Here is a 17,877-nt window from a genome sequence, read left to right as displayed (position 1 = left end):
CCTGCATCACCTCTGTTCTTTCAAATCATATCTAATGTAGAAAACTAGTTTCCAGTGAAAGTAATATGTAGTGCTTTTATGATATGTGTGTGCAATACCTCTCTTCCACTGAGGATATTTGATGTAAAGGAAACAAACCCAGTTCCACAATAAAATGGAAAAGTAAAATGATGTAAGCATTTTCTTGTGTATGTGTTTTCAGTTTACTGGATTGACTCCTCTTCGTAGTAATACTGCACTGTCTCTCTGGCTCCAACCCTTTCCCTAGCAGCATCTGCCTCATAGAAAGGGGTTTTCTGTGCCAGCAACTCTTGACTTGGTAAATCTGGTTCATCAGTGAATAAATAAAGTCCCTTCACTGGAAGAGATATGTGGTCCAGCAAAAAGTCTGAGTGTATAATTGTCATGCAAATTTAACTTTTGAAATGGAAGACCTTATGAAGCAGAAAGTGGAAAACCTCATTCTTTATGGGATGCCTTGGTGACTTACTGCTCCTCATTTCACCAAACCTTTCCCCCGCCCCCCCCCCCCCCCCCCCCACACACACACACACTAGGGATAGGCTGTCATTTGAAATGAATGTTGTTATAAGAGTGCATGCACATAGGGGTAGGGTAAGTAAATGATGCCCAGAATTCGGTGTTGGAATGATGCATGCTAAGTGTGAATTCTCTAAAGGCAGTTCCACATGAGCATTTCACACCTGTCAAAAGGTTGGTGTAAATGCTCGTGCCTGACTACTGTCAGGCTTGGAAACTGAAATGTTCTATATGTGCCAAACTCCTGGGAACACCCTGGCCCACCCTTGCCCCTCCTTTGGCTACAACCCCTTAGCAGTTATTATTATTAACCCGCAAAACACTACAGAGTTCAGTGCGGGGAAACTACAGACAAAAAACTGAACAAATATCAAGAATTACAATGTTTAAAACCAGATTACATAATACTTTCTAAAAAATTTTTTACAAAACTCAGTTACCACAAATTAATAAAATATCTTAAAATGAAATGTCTTAAGGGCCTTCCTAAACTGAAGATAACCACAAATTCTTAAGAGAAAAGAAGGAAGAGAATTTCAAAATTGTACAGCCTGATAAGAAAAAGAAGATTGAAAAATCCTCTTTGCCTTTACATGGCGAAATGAGGGGAACTTTAATAAAAACTGATTTCTAGCAGATCTAGAAATAAAATCATTTAAAAAAGCAAGATGAATGCCTAAATAAGCAGGGGTAGATCCATACAATGCTTGATAAGTCAAAGAAGATACTTTAAATTGAAATCTTGCATGTGAGAGAAGTTAGGCACTCAGGAGCCCTTTTACTAAAGGGTTGCCACGTGGCAATCCGGGATTACTGCCGGCCCAATGCGGCTGCCGGCCGAAGTTCCACCTTGAGCATGCACCATTTCCGGTGCTACAGGAATTTTATATGTAATTATTAGTGTGGCACTAACCCGCTAGTAATTGGGCATCGACACTCGCTGCCCGGTTACTGCCAGGTTACCCTGGGATCCCTTACTGCCACCTCAGAGGGTGGTGGTAAGTGCTCCCATGAGGTTGCCCAGGGTGCCAGGGAGATAGGGTACAAAATACACCCCCCCCCCCTTATCTCCCTTGCAGTGGATGTGGACCAATGGAGCACAAGTACAGTTCCAGGACAGGAGAAGTCAACTGAGAGGAATATGAAATACCCATAGCTGACTGACCTCAGCAGAGGTATTGTTTCAGCAAGTAACTCTGCAACAGGATGAACACCCTGGAGGGTATGGATGGCATGAGAAAGGACCTAGTGAAGCTTGAGGAACGGTCCGATATTTAGCAACTAAGATTTAATGCTAAAAAATGCTGGATCATGCACTTGGGTCACAAGAATCCAAGGGAAAGGTACAATATAGGGGGTGAAGTGCTTCTGTGCACAAAGGTACATGGGGTGATTGTGTCTGATGACCTTAAAGTTTCCAAACAGGTAGAAAAAGCAATGGTCAAAGCCAGAAGGATGACCAGCAGGAGGAAAGAGGTGTTGGTGCCCTCGTAGAAGTCTCTGGTGAGGCCCCATTTGGAGTACTGTGTGCAATTCTGGAGACTGCACCTATGTAAAGATATAAACAGGATGGTGTCAATCTAGAGGGTGGCAACAAAATTGGTAAGTGGTCTTGGACATAAAACATATAGGGACAGGCCTATGCCTCAACATGTATACGCTGGAAGAGAGAAATATTTAAGCATCTCAGGCGCATAATGTATTCTCTCATGGAAAGAGTGGTGGAAGCATGGAATGGCCTCCTGGTGGAGGTTGTGGAGACGAGGATTGTGTCGGAATTTAAAGAAAGCATGGGACAATCATGTGGGATCCCTTAGGAAAAGGAAGAGTTATGGAGGATGGGCAGACTGGAAAGGCCATTTGGCCTTTATCTGCCATCATGTTTCTATGTTCAAGTGTTTGCATTTGCAAGCTCTCCTCTCAGAATGCAAGGAGAGCTTGTAGCACTGGTGCACAAAAATTTCCTCTTTTACACATCCTTGAGAGGCTCAGCTGTTTCAGAGGGTTCAGCTATAGCTGGAAGAAGACTTCCCAGACTTGAAAAATTATTTACATTTACTGATCTAAAGAATGTTTAAAATAATTTACAATTTGGTGAAATCCAATCCTCAGATGTCATTTAAAACTATAGAATGCATAAACAATTAGCAATATCTTTGCTAATTAGCAAAACTGTCAATTACCCTACACTGTCAATTAAAGTGTTCTATAATGTATTATGTTGACATTGTAAGTAGTATACTATACCATACTTTGTATTGTTATTTGAATATTTTTACTGCTGTAATTGTCTATTGCTCATGTTTGATTTATTCTTATTGTACACCGCCTTGAGTGAATTCCTTCAAAAAGGTGGTAAATAAATCCTAATAAATAAATAAAATAAATATATCATATTATGACAAATCCAAAATAGAATACAATAGAAGATATGGACAAAATATACTTCATACAAACTGTACTTTAATAAAGTCACAATGAATTCCTTCAAAAAGGCGGTAAATAAATCCTAATAAATAACTAGAGAGTGGAGGAGTGGCCTAGTGGGTTAGAGCACCAGTCTTGAAATCCAGAGGTGGCCAGTTCAAATCCCACTGCTGCTGCTTGTGATCTTGGGCAAATCACTTAACCCTCCATTGCCTCAGGTACAAACTTAGATTGTGAGCCCTCCTGGGACAGAGAAATATCCAATGTACCTGAATGTAACTCACATTGAGCTACTATGAAAAAGGTGTGAGCTAAATAAAATAAATCATATCACACCAAATCCCACATGTACAACAGAAGATATGGACAATATATACTTCATACAAACAAACAGTACTTTAATAATTTGCAGTTCCATTATGTACTCCACCATCCTTCTGGATTTGGTGAGGGAGTGAGGAAAAAAGGATTTGGGGAGGGAGTGAGGAAAAAATGGGTGTCTGATGCATTTGATATGTTTGTGAAAGAGCAGGAAGTGTTGTGCTGACAGTTCACCATGGCTACTGTAGCTCCACAGGGAAATCAAGACATTCAAGAGTTGGAAAGGGACGAGAATGCTGTAGAGGAAGGGATTGGGGCAGGGCTGGCTCAAGGGTATCTGACACCCTAGGTGAGTCTTCAGCCATGTGCCTCCCCCACTCATACCCAGCATTTTCCCTTTCCCAGTTCAATATTTCTTACTATATCGCTCTATCTGACTACATGGGGCAGAGTGGTGTACATATTACAAAAATTTCAGGAAAAAGGAAAGGAACTCCAATTTTCAATAGGAAAGTTAATTCAATCACACTGAGAGGGATAGAGAAAAAGCAGGAGGGGAAAGAGAACTGGGGTAGGGGAGATAAAAACATTCATATAGTAGGAAGGGGGAAAAAAGAAGAGCGGGATTGCTGGTAAACTCAACTCTGTTTATCTGGTACTCTGAAAGCCTGTATGAAAAACCAAGTCTTAAGTTCAGATTTGAAGCTTCGAAAGGAAACATTGCTCTGGAGAGAAAGGGAAAGATTGTTCCAGACATGAGGTGATAGAAAGAAAAACATGCAATGCCTATTTGATTCTAAATGTACAAGTTTGGGACTTGGAAGGATTATTTATTTATTTATTGCATTTGTATCCCACATTATCCCACCTCTTTGCAGGCTCAATGTGGCTTACAATACATCATGGGTACTGGAAATAAGAGTGCATATACATTAGGTTTACAGAAGGTTTGTGTAACATGGTGGTGAATTATATAATGGTGTTAAAGCAAAAGACATTATAAGACAGTACTAGAAAGCAAAGACATTATAAGACAGTGCTAGAAATTCAAAAGATTATACAGTTACACATGTTGATCTTTGTGATATATTTTGTTGAAGGGATATGTTTTTAATAGTTTGTGGAAATTGGTCAGTTCATAAACCATTTTCAAGTTGCGTGGCAGCGCATTCCAGAGCTGCGTGCTCGTAAAGGAAAAGGTAGATGCATGCATTGATTTGTATTTCAAACCCTTACATTTGGGAGGATGAAGAATGAGGGGTGTACGAGAAGATTTTTTTGCGTTCCTGGGTGGTAGTTCTATTAGATCTGACATGTAGGCTGGGGCGTTACCATGGATGATTTTATGGACCAAAGTGCAAAGTTTGAACGTGATGCATTCTTTTAGTGGGAGCCAGTGTAGTTTTTCTCGTAAGGGTTTCGCGCTTTCGTATTTTGGTGTGCCAAATATTAGTCTGGCTGCCATATTCTGAGCTGTCTGGAGTTTTTTGAGTATTTGCTCTTTACAGCCAGCGTAGAGTGAGTTACAATAGTCCAGATGACTGAGTACCAGTGATTGTACCAGATTGCGGAAGACAATCCTTGGAAAAATGGTCTAACTCTTTTTAGTTTCCATATTGAATGAAACATCTTTTTGGTTATGTTATTTGCATGGTTCTCAAGTGTTAGATGTCGATCAATGGTGACTCCAAGGATTTTCAGGGTGTCCGAAACTGGTAGATTTAGTTTAGGTGTGTTGATGGTGGTAAATTTATTCTTATTGTATTGCGAGGTGAGTACCAGGCATTGGGTTTTCTCAGATTAAACGGTGATCATTAATAAAGTGGTGAACTCTTGCTGGAGGATAAGGAATTGTGAGACAGGAAAGATAGGTAAACTTATTCAGAGAGGTCTGAATATCAGTACTGCTACTTTGTAAAGGATATGTTGTTGAACTGGTAACCTATGATACTGCTTTAACAACGGTGCAGTGTGATCATAACGACTGGCGTCACAAATTAGAGGCAGTGTTTTGAAGTGTTTGTAACTTTTTTAATGCCATAGGTGGTAGACCTGCATAAATGATGTTACAGTAGTCTAGGCAGGATGTGAAAAAAAGAAAGAAAAAGAGCATGAGACTGATTAGAATCAAAGGGGTGATGAACTGCCTGTAATCGCCGAACGATCAAAAAACTAACTTTGGATAAGTGCGAAATCTACAGTAAGAAAGATAGGGAGGAATCAAGGATAACTCCTAAGTAGCAAAAACTAGGTATTGGGGTGATAGGTGTTCCAAAAAGCTGAATGGGAGAAGAGGGGATGTTAAAGCACCGGAAAGCCAACAGGAAACAGTCTTGTCAGTGTTAAGTAAATGGTAGTCTTTTATCCACCTTACAACCGAGTTGAGACAGGTTTGCAAAGGTCCAAGTGATGGAGGTAGGAAAAAGTAGAAGGTTATCATCAGCATATATGTACACTGAAATAACAAAAGGCTGAATCAAAGTAGCAAGGGGACAAAAAGAAATTGAAGAGGCGAGAGGATTGATCCTTGGGGGAACACCACAATGCGGCTCCTGTTTCTCAGAAACGGTACCCCACTGTAGTCCAGCATTTCCCTTTTCCTTTCCCTCTTCCTGTGGTGTCCAGCATCTTTCTCCTTCCCTTCCCTCCCCCTCCCCCATGTTGCCCAGCATCTCTCCTTCCCTATCCCACTCCCGTATGATGTCCAGATTTTTGGTGTCCAACATCTCTCTCCTTCCCTATTCCACCCCTCCCTCATCCATGGTGTCACCTTCCCTATTCCACCCCTTTCTCACCAATGGGTGTCTAGCATCTCTCTCCTTATCTGTCCCCCCCCCCCCATGGTGTCCCACATCTCTCTCCCACCCTATTGCCCCCTGTTGTCTTCAGTATCTCTCTCCTTCCCTACTCCCCTCCCGTGATGGTGTCCAGTATCTATCTCCATCTTCCCCCCCCCCCCCAGTGTTCAGCATCTCCCATTTCCTCCTCTCCTCCCTACCATGAAGTGTTCAGTGACTTTCCTTCCCTTTCTTACCCCCTCTAGGATGGCACCAATGCAGCAGTCAGCATGCCTACACACTCATTTTAGATGATGTGGGGCTTTGAGCATCTGCACGTACACAAGGTCTGCTGGGTCCCACCCCTGGAGGGGCAGAACCTGGTGTGCCTTGCACATGCACAGATGCTCAAGGCCATGATGTCTTCATACTGACTGCCCCGTGCCACCTCCAAAATTATGCTACTCTAGGTGCCAACCTAGTTGTCAGGCTGGCCTTGATGTTGAGGTTATGAGAGAAGAAGGGTTCAGAAGTGAGGGAGGTGGAGACATAGTGAAAACTTAGCAAAATGTGACAGACTGAAAAGGTGAATAGATGAGAACTCAGTTGCTTTGGGGGTGAGTGGGAGGTAAACAACTCAAGTCTCACACAATGAACACATGCTCATTCTGTAAAATCTCACACAGTGAGATTTTTGTTTTCTTTTTGATTCAGAAGTTCCCTCATCCTCCCCCTTTGGGGTTTTGGCTCAATGAGAAATGATCTTTAGGCGGGCCCCAATGCTATGTGCTTTCATTCACAGCTATCCAGTTTTCCCCTATTTTAAATTGATTCTCCCACCTCATGTCCCCATCTAGGTCAGCCACTGTACTGATAGCCAGGGTCCAAAAATCACAGCTCCCTCCAGAATTAAATATGAATACACTCAGAGTATGCTCATTGGTTGTCACTGTTGTGTGATGCTGAGAATTGCTCCCTTCAGGGGCCAGTACATGGGTATTAGTTACCTTAGGTGAACCTTCATGTTATGTTATTTTAGAGTCTTATAACCCACCAAATCTCCCAAATGAATTCAAGGCAAGGTAACAAAAGAATTAAATTGAAATATAAATCAGGATATAATAAAAAACAATTATACATTATTAAAAAAAAGACAATATAGCAATTATTTAAATTAGAAAAAAGATATATTTTAAGGTTTTCCGAAATGCAAAAGGATTTGTTATACAATATAATTGTACTAGTAAACCATTCCATAGATAAGTATCAGAAAACAAAAAGATTTGGAGAATAATGCTTTGAAGCAAATATATTTTACAGATGGAAGTGCCAAAAGCAAGAAATTACATGATCTCGATGAAGTAAAGGTTTTTAAAGTCTTAAAACCATCCAAAAAATCTGCAGAACAGGTACCATATAAAGCTTTAAAAACAGGACATAATACTTTGAAGTGAATTCTAGCTCGAACTGGTAACCAATGCAACTTGGCCAACAGAGGAGAAACACTCAACTTTTGAAGAATGAAAAATCATTCTAGCTGCTGAATTTTGAATCATCTGAAGTTTAGACAATAATTTAACCATTAGTCCCAACTACAGAGAATTACCATAATCAAGTAGTGAAAGAATTTACTGAACAATAAGTTTAAAATGTTCAAATAAGAAATACAAATGTAACAAATGTAACTTTTAATCTGAAGAAAGCTGTACATTTAACATTGTTTATCTGTAAACCCATTGAAAGTGAAGAGTCGAGAATTACTCCTAGGACTCTTGATTCTCGATCAACCTTAATGGAAAGCCCATTAGGTAATGTAATAATTTGTGTGAAATAATATTTATTTATTTATTACATTTGTACCCCGAGCTTTCCCGCTCATCGCAGGCTCAATGCGGCTTACATAGTAACAAGAGAATACAATCTGTAGTATCAGCATCAACCAATAACCTACCCTTCAATTATGGGCTGCTCATGTCTTTGTCAGTGGGCAAACTTACAAAATCAGCAAGGGATCAAATACTTATTTCCACCACTGTATGATCGTGAAGATATTGACATGTTTCTGGTCGGAAGGTTTAATAGATTGACCATGTAACTTGCTGATACACCATGGATGATCTTGTGGATTAGAATAGAATGATCAAGCCCAAACCAGAGAATTTTTATTTTGTCTTTGTTTAACTTAAGTCTCATAACACTTGACCAAGCTACTATCTTCGTTATATAAACAGTTATTTTGGAATAAAAAGTGTCCATTACTGCATCTACTGGGATACCATCAGTATAAGATCAAAGCTTAACATCTGACCCAAAAAAACATTTACCTAATGTACTCATATATAGGTTATATAAAAGAGGAGATATTGGGGAACCTTGAGGCACACCACAAGGTGAGAGGTATGGAGCTGACATAGAATTTTCTTTCAATACAGAATAACATCGCTGAGTAAGAAATGATTCAAACCATAAGAAAAATGAATCTGTCAAACAATAAACTGAAAGTAAATTCAATACTAGAGCATGATTTACTGTTTCAAAAGAAGCCGATTTGTCAAACTGCATCAAAACCATGCTACCTCCACATGGTAACTTAACTTTAGAAGTCAATGATATAAGTCTGGGTGCTGTGAAATGCTCTAAATCCATGTTGAGAGTATGAAGTAAGTTAAATTGCTCTGTATAATTTGCTAACTGAGAACTAACCACAAATTCAACTAACTTTATAAAAAATGGAATGCCAACAATTGGTCTGTAATTAGAAGAATGAGACAAATCACCATTAATTTATTTTGGGATCAGAGTTAAAACCATATGTCCCATTGTATCAGTCTCAATTAACTTTCAGGCTGAGGATCCTAGTGCCACACAGCCTTGTCTGAGATTCTGATAGATAAATTCAACAATCATGATTACCCTAAAAGTACCATCCCAGAAAAATACTCTTAGGTTAATTTTATAAAGCATTTTGGCATATACAGGAACACATTTTTTTAATAGGTCAAGTCTAAAAATATGTGCAGTGCAAGCTGGCATAAGGGATGTAGTCTGAGCAGAGCATGGGAGAAGTCAATTTATGCAAGCATTTTATAATATGTGCACAATCCCAGGTATTATACATGTGTATACAAATACCTGCCATTACGTAGACATAATATCTCCACCTTCAATCTATGTATGATTTCTGCAGGATTTGTGCTCATATTTTACAAAGCCAACCACTGTACTGAGGGTAATTTCTAATTGCTTATTTATCCAGGGGCGTATTTGCAGCTCCTCAGAAGCTGCTGCCTTAGGTTACTGCTTAGTTTGCCTAATGGGTGAGCCAGTCCCAAACCCTACCAGTCCCAGAGTAGTTGCAGCATGGGACATGGTGTCATGCCCCTACCTCAACGCAGTGTCCTCGGGCTGCGTGGGGTCCCGTTGACACGCACACTTGACTGGCACTGCCTGAGCCATGTGTGTGTAGTCCTCTTTGGGTTTGTTCAGAGAGTGGTGATTGCAGGCTCCTTAATTGCTTTGCTTCCATGCACCTGTTTCTGCTCTCTCTCTCTCTCTGCCTGGCTTACACCCACCTGGCTCTGCTCTTCCTCTGCCTGGCTTCTCTCCTATTGTCTTCCTGTTCCTCCGTCCCCTGCTCTTGTCCTATGGTTGTGCCCCTTCTCCATGCTGATGTCAGGAGCCAGCACTTTATCAGCTGAGCTCTCCCTGGAATCCATGCTTCGGCTTCTACTTTGGTAGGTGTTTCTAACTCTGTAGTCCGCTTCTTATCTACTGGTCCCTCGTAGCTGACTTTGCTTGTACCTGGATTACCCTTCTGCCTCCTGCCTGCCTACTGACATTCGCCTGTACCTGGATTACTCTCTTACCTGCCTACTGACTTCGCTTGCACCTGGATTACTCTCTTGCCTGCCGCCTGCTTGACTTGCCTGTTCCTGGATTACTCTCTTGCCTGCCGCCTGCCTACTGCCTTTTGCCTGCATCTGGATTACTCTCTTGCCTTCCGCCTGCCTACTGACTTTCGCCTGTACCTGGATTACTCTCTTGCCTGCCGCCTGCCTACTGACTGCTGCTTGTATCTGGATTACTCTCTTGACCTGCTGCCTGCCTGGTCAATACATTCATCACCCCGCTTCCAGCTCTGTTCCATAAGTCCTGCAGGCTGCCCGTACCTAGGGGCTCAACCTCTGGGGAATGGTGGTCAGCGCAGGTGAAACCCGGGGTTGTCCAGCCGCCAAGCAGAACCTGGTCTGAGTACAGGGCTCATCAGAAAATATTTTATTAACACTGTCCCATTTCTCACCCCCCCCCCCCCCCCTACGTTTACCATGTCTGTTCAGTCTCAGCTGTGGCACCACACTGGCTCTGTCTCTGCATTTCAAATCTCAATCTGGGGCTCCAACAGCACCTTATTAATTTGTCTTCTGCTGAGTGGCTCCAGTGAAGAAGAATCCCCCCACCTCGCAGGCCCAATAGCACGCATGCAACAGCAATGAAGAGGTATGTGATTGACGTCAGCATGCTGCCTCATGCGGGCAGACCGGCAGAGAGGGTCATCTGTGCAGCAAACTGAGCGCTCTTACAATGACCGGCCTGCACTTCGAAGCGGAAGCTGCCTCTGCCCCCCACTCCCACCCTCCTCTCCTCCCCCATGACAAACCAGGCCTGGGAGGTTTCAGGGCAGCAAGGAAAGCTGCAGGTTCCAACACAGCCACTGCCAGTTCAGCTCTAAGGAGCTTTCTCTGAGCTGCTACATACTCTGCTGTGCAGGCACCCCCAAAACAACAAAGAGCACGGATGAGCACCAGCACTGCTAAAGGAAGCAAACAAATGAAACCCAGAGGCTCTGAGTCCACCCCAGAGAGGACAGGATTCAGGAGGACATCTTGGATCCTGCTGAGAGACAAAGTGTGCATGCATGTCCCCTCCCCCCCTGTCTTGAGCATGGCACGAGGGCTGGACTGGGAAGGAAGCAAGCCTGAAACTCCAGCAGCACAGCCAGAGCCCGGACCCTTTTCCGAGACTGCTGCTGCACCCCCCCCCCCCCCCGGTGACACAGCACTCCACAGCCCACATGAGGAGGGCTAGGATGGAAGCAAGCTGGCTAGAGGGCCCCCCGTGACACCAGTATAAGCCACTGCTAGCCATTGACAGAGAGTACACTGTGACTGCAAGGTAAGAGGAATTCAACTGAGAGACTTCTTTGGGCCTGGGAGTTGAGTGGGCCTGGGGATAAAGGGCAGAAAGTGAGGGGGCTGGGGAGGAATTATGCTGGATAAGTAGAGGGGATATAGAGGAGGGCACAGGAAGATGGAGAAATGCTGGGCATAGATGCTGGGGGGGGGGGGGGGAGAAAAAGAGGGTTGAGTAGGGAGAAGGCTGAGGAAGGAGGGACTATAGGGAATGGGAGGGCTTAGTGTAGGGAAGGAGAAAAACTATGGGTACGTGTTGTGAAAGAGTGAGAAGTGGTTGATAGAAGTGATATCTGGATAACCTGAAAGATCTAGCTTTTATCCAGCCACCTGCATCCCCAGATCGTCTGTTGGCTTTGATCCTAGTCAGATCCTGCTGCGGGCCACATCCCCCGATTCTTTGCTGCCCCCCCCCCCCCCCCCCCCCCCCCGACATTCCTGGGCCTGGCCGAGGCAGCAGAGGATCCAGGGACACAGCAGCAGGATCCGGCTCAGAACGGACTGGCCAGAAAAGGATCTGGAGGTACTGCGGCTGCCAGAGGATTTAGTTCAGATCACTGCTGGCAGAAGATATGGGGACGCAGCCAGCTGGGTAAGAACCAGTTTCTCAGGATTGAACAGAGCCGCCAAGTTACCCATTCCAACAGGGGGACTTTTTTCCAGTCCTGGATTTCTGCCAACCTCATCCAGGTGCACTATGGAACCTGCAGCACTGATTTCAGTAGATAAAAACATGAACTACAAATACTACACTGTTTTGGTTTGGGGATGTAAGTTTAAAATCAGGACTGGCCAAAACGTCTCCCTCCTAGAATGGGTAACTTGGCAGCTCTGACTATGGTTATATTTTGCACAGTACAGGGACCTGCTTACAGTACACCACTTATGCCTGAACTGTAACCAAAAAGCCTTTTCCTGAAGGTCCTGGCATTTCTCTCCCCACCCCCCCCCCCAACTCTCCCAGCACAGTTACAGCCATACCGTCCTCACCCCATTTCCCTCCATCTCTCCCAGTACAGCCCCAGTCACTATCCTCCCTCCCATCAAATATTAAACTTTCTAGACTTGAGGATGGTGGTAACGAGTGTTATAAAAACAGAGAAGTCAACGTTAAAAAAGCCAAAAAAGTCAAAGAACATGTTGCTGGATAATCTGAGCCATGCTGTGCATGTGTTCCCTTTCCAAAAGGATGTTTGGGTCAACGTTTGAAAATTGCAACTATGTGCAGGATTTTAATCAGCCATGCTGAGCATCTGTTCACAAAAGATGTCTGGGTCAACATGCGCAGGATTTTACTTAGAGCAAAGGTACCAAAAACATAGACAACACTGTAACGTCCAATTCTTTATTGTATCCACTGACTCAACAAGGGCCTGTGTTTCAGTCAAAGGCCTGCACCAGGAGTCTCTCTAATGGATGTGTGAGACAACAATGCTGGAAATATTCAGCAGGGCAGCCCTTACTCCAGAAAATGCTAACAAGCTATAACTGGTTGAACCGTGAAAAGGATTTTAAAAGCAGGACAGTCCTAGAAAATGCTAACAAGCTGTTATGTTTGAATAACTGGTCGAACCACGAATAGAATTCATAAAAGGCATATGACAGTTTTCAAAGTTTATGTTACAGTACTATATTGATTTTTACTTCAGTTTCAGTATTACATTTTGTTGGAATTACACTTTATGGCCCAAAATGCATGCTATTCTAATCACATGTTTAAAAATTTTAAGCGTGTGATTAATTGCAATTTAAAATTTTAATTGTTGCCCACCCCTATTTTGTATCATCAGCAAAACTGAGCAAAAAAGGCTAATATTTTTGTTTTGAAATTTAAACACCGTAAACTACAATGAACAATTACTGTTTTTGTTTTTTTAGAAGACTTTGGAAACAGTAAAGGAAAAATCAGTCCCAAGGTGAGGACAATAAGCTTACACCTTACAGTTAAATGTAAGCTTGTCTAACATTTCTTTTTGTTTAAGCAGACAGTATCCTCTTGCTCCTCTGAGGCTTCCAAAGCAGGGATCTAGCACCATAAGCTGTACTTCTTATACTGACTTTCAACTCAATAACAAAGCAGTTTACAATACTAAAAACAAATAGCTTATTAAAATATTCCAACCTACTTTAATTCAATTATTACAGAAACTATCCTCAGCCAAGGGTCATGTACCAGGAAGCCATCCTCCAGAACCCTGCAACAATGGCCCCCTAAATCCAGCCATTAGGTTTCACTATTGCTTAATGACTATAACCCTCCCTCCCCCCCCCCCTACTCAGTACCCCAGCACCCCAGTGGCTTGGAAAGTAGAACTGAGCCGGGAATCAAACCCGAATCCCATCTGCAAGCCCTGAGCCAGCATGAAACCAACTGAAAAATAACAGAAGAATCAACACTGGAACACCATAGATAAAACTTTTTTTTCCCTTTTATTTACGCGTTTCTCTTTTTTTTGAAAAAGAATCTCATTAGTATTAAATATGTTGGTTCCACATAATGTAGGTAAAGAAAAAACTAAACAAGTAAGCTACATTGCAAAGAACAATTGAACTGCAGTGCACATCAGTTTTAATGGTTCTGCAGCAAAAGTGTGTGTCCAAAATGTTTATGATGACAAGAATTGGTGGTACAATGTCACAATGCGGCTTTTGCTGCCTGCCTGCTTTCAAGCTCCTGTTTAGCTTTTTCTCTCATCTCTTTTTCTCTCACAATCAGACTTGCTCGCTCCTGTTCCCAATCCTTGAGATCTTGCTCATATTTTGCGATGTCTTCCACTTCTGAGGCTGCCAGCTTTTCCTTAACAAGATGGGTGGTCAGAGTCAGCAGACTTTCAGACTCAACCTTGTCAAGCGAATGCAACTTTGAATATAACTCCTGGCAAAGAAAGAACAAAAATATTATACTTGAATATGGACAAATCATGATTAAGCTGAAATACCATCTAACTATAACCCTGGGTAAAATTAAGTGTACAAACTATCTACTGGGCTGGTGATGAAAACGAATTGTACATTAACCTGAGGTCATGAATGTATAACTTGACTATCAGTATATATATAAAACTTGTATGGATACTATCAGGCCATTTAAATCACTAAGGGGCTCTCTTTTACAGAACGGCGGCAAGCCCAAAGCAGGCTTAACTCTTGCTCTTCCGGGACTACCGCCGGCCCAATGCATACCTTACATTTTATAAAATGTTGAAAGCTTATTTGTTTAAATTATATTTATTAGATTAGACTTTATTTTAACTTCCCAGAAATGTTCTGGCTTCTTGATTTGTAATCCACTTGGAACTCTAGAGGATACAGTGGAATATAAGAACACATAGATGTAGACATACAGTGGTGGAAATAAGTATTTGATCCCTTGCTGATTTTGTAAGTTTGCCCACTGACAAAGACATGAGCAGCCCATAATTGAAGGGTAGGTTATTGGTAACAGTGAGAGATAGCACATCACAAATTAAATCCGGAAAATCACATTGTGGAAAGTATATGAATTTATTTGCATTCTGCAGAGGGAAATAAGTATTTAATCCCTCTGGCAAACAAGACCTAATACTTGGTGGCAAAACCCTTGTTGGCAAGCACAGCGGTCAGACGTCTTCTGTAGTTGATGATGAGGTTTGCACACATGTCAGGAGGAATTTTGGTCCACTCCTCTTTGCAGATCATCTCTAAATCATTAAGAGTTCTGGGCTGTCGCTTGGCAACTCGCAGCTTCAGCTCCCTCCATAAGTTTTCAATGGGATTAAGGTCTGGTGACTGGCTAGGCCACTCCATGACCCTAATGTGCTTCTTCCTGAGCCACTCCTTTGTTGCCTTGGCTGTATGTTTTGGGTCATTGTCGTGCTGGAAGACCCAGCCACGACCCATGTTTAAGGCCCTGGCGGAGGGAAGGAGGTTGTCACTCAGAATTGTACGGTACATGGCCCCATCCATTCTCCCATTGATGCGGTGAAGTAGTCCTGTGCCCTTAGCAGAGAAACACCCCCAAAACATAACATTTCCACCTCCATGCTTGACAGTGGGGACGGTGTTCTTTGGGTCATAGGCAGCATTTCTCTTCCTCCAAACACGGCGAGTTGAGTTCATGCCAAAGAGCTCAATTTTTGTCTCATCTGACCACAGCACCTTCTCCCAATCACTCTCGGCATCATCCAGTTGTTCACTGGCAAACTTCAGACGGGCCGTCACATGTGCCTTCCGGAGCAGGGGGACCTTGCGGGCACTGCAGGATTGCAATCCGTTATGTCGTAATGTGTTACCAATGGTTTTCGTGGTGACAGTGGTCCCAGCTGCCTTGAGATCATTGACAAGTTCCCCCCTTGTAGTTGTAGGCTGATTTCTAACCTTCCTCATGATCAAGGATACCCCACGAGGTGAGATTTTGCGTGGAGCCCCAGATCTTTGTCGATTGACAGTCATTTTGTACTTCTTCCATTTTCTTACTATGGCACCAACAGTTGTCTCCTTCTCGCCCAGCGTCTTACTGATGGTTTTGTAGCCCATTCCAGCCTTGTGCAGGTGTATGATCTTGTCCCTGACATCCTTAGACAGCTCCTTGCTCTTGGCCATTTTGTAGAGGTTAGAGTCTGACTGATTCACTGAGTCTGTGGACAGGTGTCTTTCATACAGGAGACCATTGCCGACAGCTGTCTGTCATGCAGGTAACGAGTTGATTTGGAGCATCTACCTGGTCTGTAGGGGCCAGATCTCTTACTGGTTGGTGGGGGATCAAATACTTATTTCCCTCTGCAGAATGCAAATAAATTCATATACTTTCCACAATGTGATTTTCCGGATTTAATTTGTGATGTGCTATCTCTCACTGTTACCAATAACCTACCCTTCAATTATGGGCTGCTCATGTCTTTGTCAGTGGGCAAACTTACAAAATCAGCAAGGGATCAAATACTTATTTCCACCACTGTAGGAGTGAGGTTCATTTTTATCATGGTACAAGCAAAGTTTATCTATCTGGGGACATTACCCCAATAAACCCAAAATTGGTTTCTTTAATCAAGAATAAACAACAGCCTCTTTCAGTACCCCTGGGAAATACCTGACTGAGAAGAGAGATCAATAACATGAGTGAAAGGTTCCAATAGTGTACTGAGGGGGCCCTTTAACGGGGTGACAGTAAGCCCAACTTAGGCTTACCGCTCATTCTTCCAGGACTACCACCAGCAGTAGTCCTGCCCCGAGCGCATGCCATTTCTGGGGGGAAAAAGAAAACCCCCCGGAAATGGCTTATGTAGAGGTAATCGGGAATCACCGTGCGCTGCCCGGTTAGTGCAGGAGCCCTTTTTGCCACCCCATTGGGTGGTGGTAAGGGCTCCCCATCGCATGGCCATGTAGTAAAAGTTCTCTTACTGCATGGCCATGTGTGCTACATTTTTTCTACCTAGAAATGCTTTAGCTAATACAGAAAGTAAGATAAATGATTATAATACATCAAATAATAATGAGGACTTATCCAGGGTGTTCTAATTCCTGCTGGAGAGTGGGTGGGGAGATAGGGACTATGTTTCACATTTGGTAGTAATGCTCCTTGATTGTGCCCTTTTAGTTTGTGGTAAAATGCTTGATAAAAGCTATAATAATAGTTAACCCCTACAACTGTCCTGGGTTAGTTTTCAGGAAATCCATAAAAAATCATCTCGCACATTCCTTAATCTTCATTTCCCCAACTGTAAAGGTCTAAAATACAAACTAACGCAAGCATCAACCTTTTCCTATATGCGCACATAATTCTGGAACGTGCTGCCGCGTAACCTAAAAACGATCTATGAACTAACCAGCTTCCGCAAACTACTGAAGACCCATCTCTTCAACAAGACATATCACAAAGATCAACACATGTGAAATCTCCCACATGTATCCAGAACTGTCTTATGTTTTCTTGTTATATCACTATTATGCTTTATCATTATCATGTAACCCAAAATCCTTCTGTAATACCAAGTGTCTATTCTCTTCTTATTTCCACTATTCATGATGTATTGTAAGCCACATTGAGCCTGCAAAGAGGTGGGGAAATGTGGGATACAAATGCAACAAATAAATAAATAAAAATAATGAATATTCAGATGATAATTTAAATGCCATGGAGGCAGTGCATGCAAACCTCTCTCATGCATATTCATTGTAGATATCCTGAAAACCCAAGCAGTTCAAGATATGCCAGAACCATCTGGAGAAAAACTGTATTAAATCATTTAGCTTTTCTATTAGGTTACTGTGGAGATTATATTAAAAAAAATAAAGGAAAAAGGAATCAAATTGGGCAGACTAGATGATTCTTATCTGTTGTAATATTCTGTATTTCTGTGTAAAAGTATACTGTTTACTCTTCATCTTGTGGCTGGAAGATGCTACTGGTTGCCTTCTTTTGTTAAAAGTATTAAATTGGAAAATCTTCACTGTATTTGTAGAAACAAGAGTTTTACAGAATACAGATAAGCATCTGTGAACCCCTTTAGGATTTCTCTTGAACATAGTGACTGCAAACCACTTTTCATGCTCACAAAAATGTATCTGTGCTATAGGAAACCAACATCAGTTGCTATTAAGGGATTTTAAAGAAGGAAAAGGCTGAACATTTTAGGAGGAGCAGT

At 42.4% G+C, this 17,877-nt stretch overlaps 1 protein-coding gene across 1 annotated transcript in view; it reads right to left on the bottom strand.

Annotated features, from left to right (window-relative positions):
- Positions 1-13,609: 13,609 nt before the first annotated feature.
- The window catches only part of MRPS27 (mitochondrial ribosomal protein S27), a 122,393-nt gene continuing 118,125 nt past the window's right edge, over positions 13,610-17,877 (bottom strand). Inside the window, exon 11 of the mRNA XM_030193301.1 lies at positions 13,610-14,129. Coding sequence (XP_030049161.1) covers positions 13,890-14,129 — 240 coding nt within the window. The 3' untranslated portion in view covers positions 13,610-13,889. The remainder of the gene's footprint in view (positions 14,130-17,877) is intronic.

Source organism: Microcaecilia unicolor, chromosome 2, assembly GCF_901765095.1.
Source record: "Microcaecilia unicolor chromosome 2, aMicUni1.1, whole genome shotgun sequence".
NCBI lineage: Eukaryota > Metazoa > Chordata > Amphibia > Gymnophiona > Siphonopidae > Microcaecilia > Microcaecilia unicolor.
The sequence above is the reverse complement of the archived record's forward strand: the minus strand, read 5'-3'. Positions and strand labels throughout refer to the sequence as shown.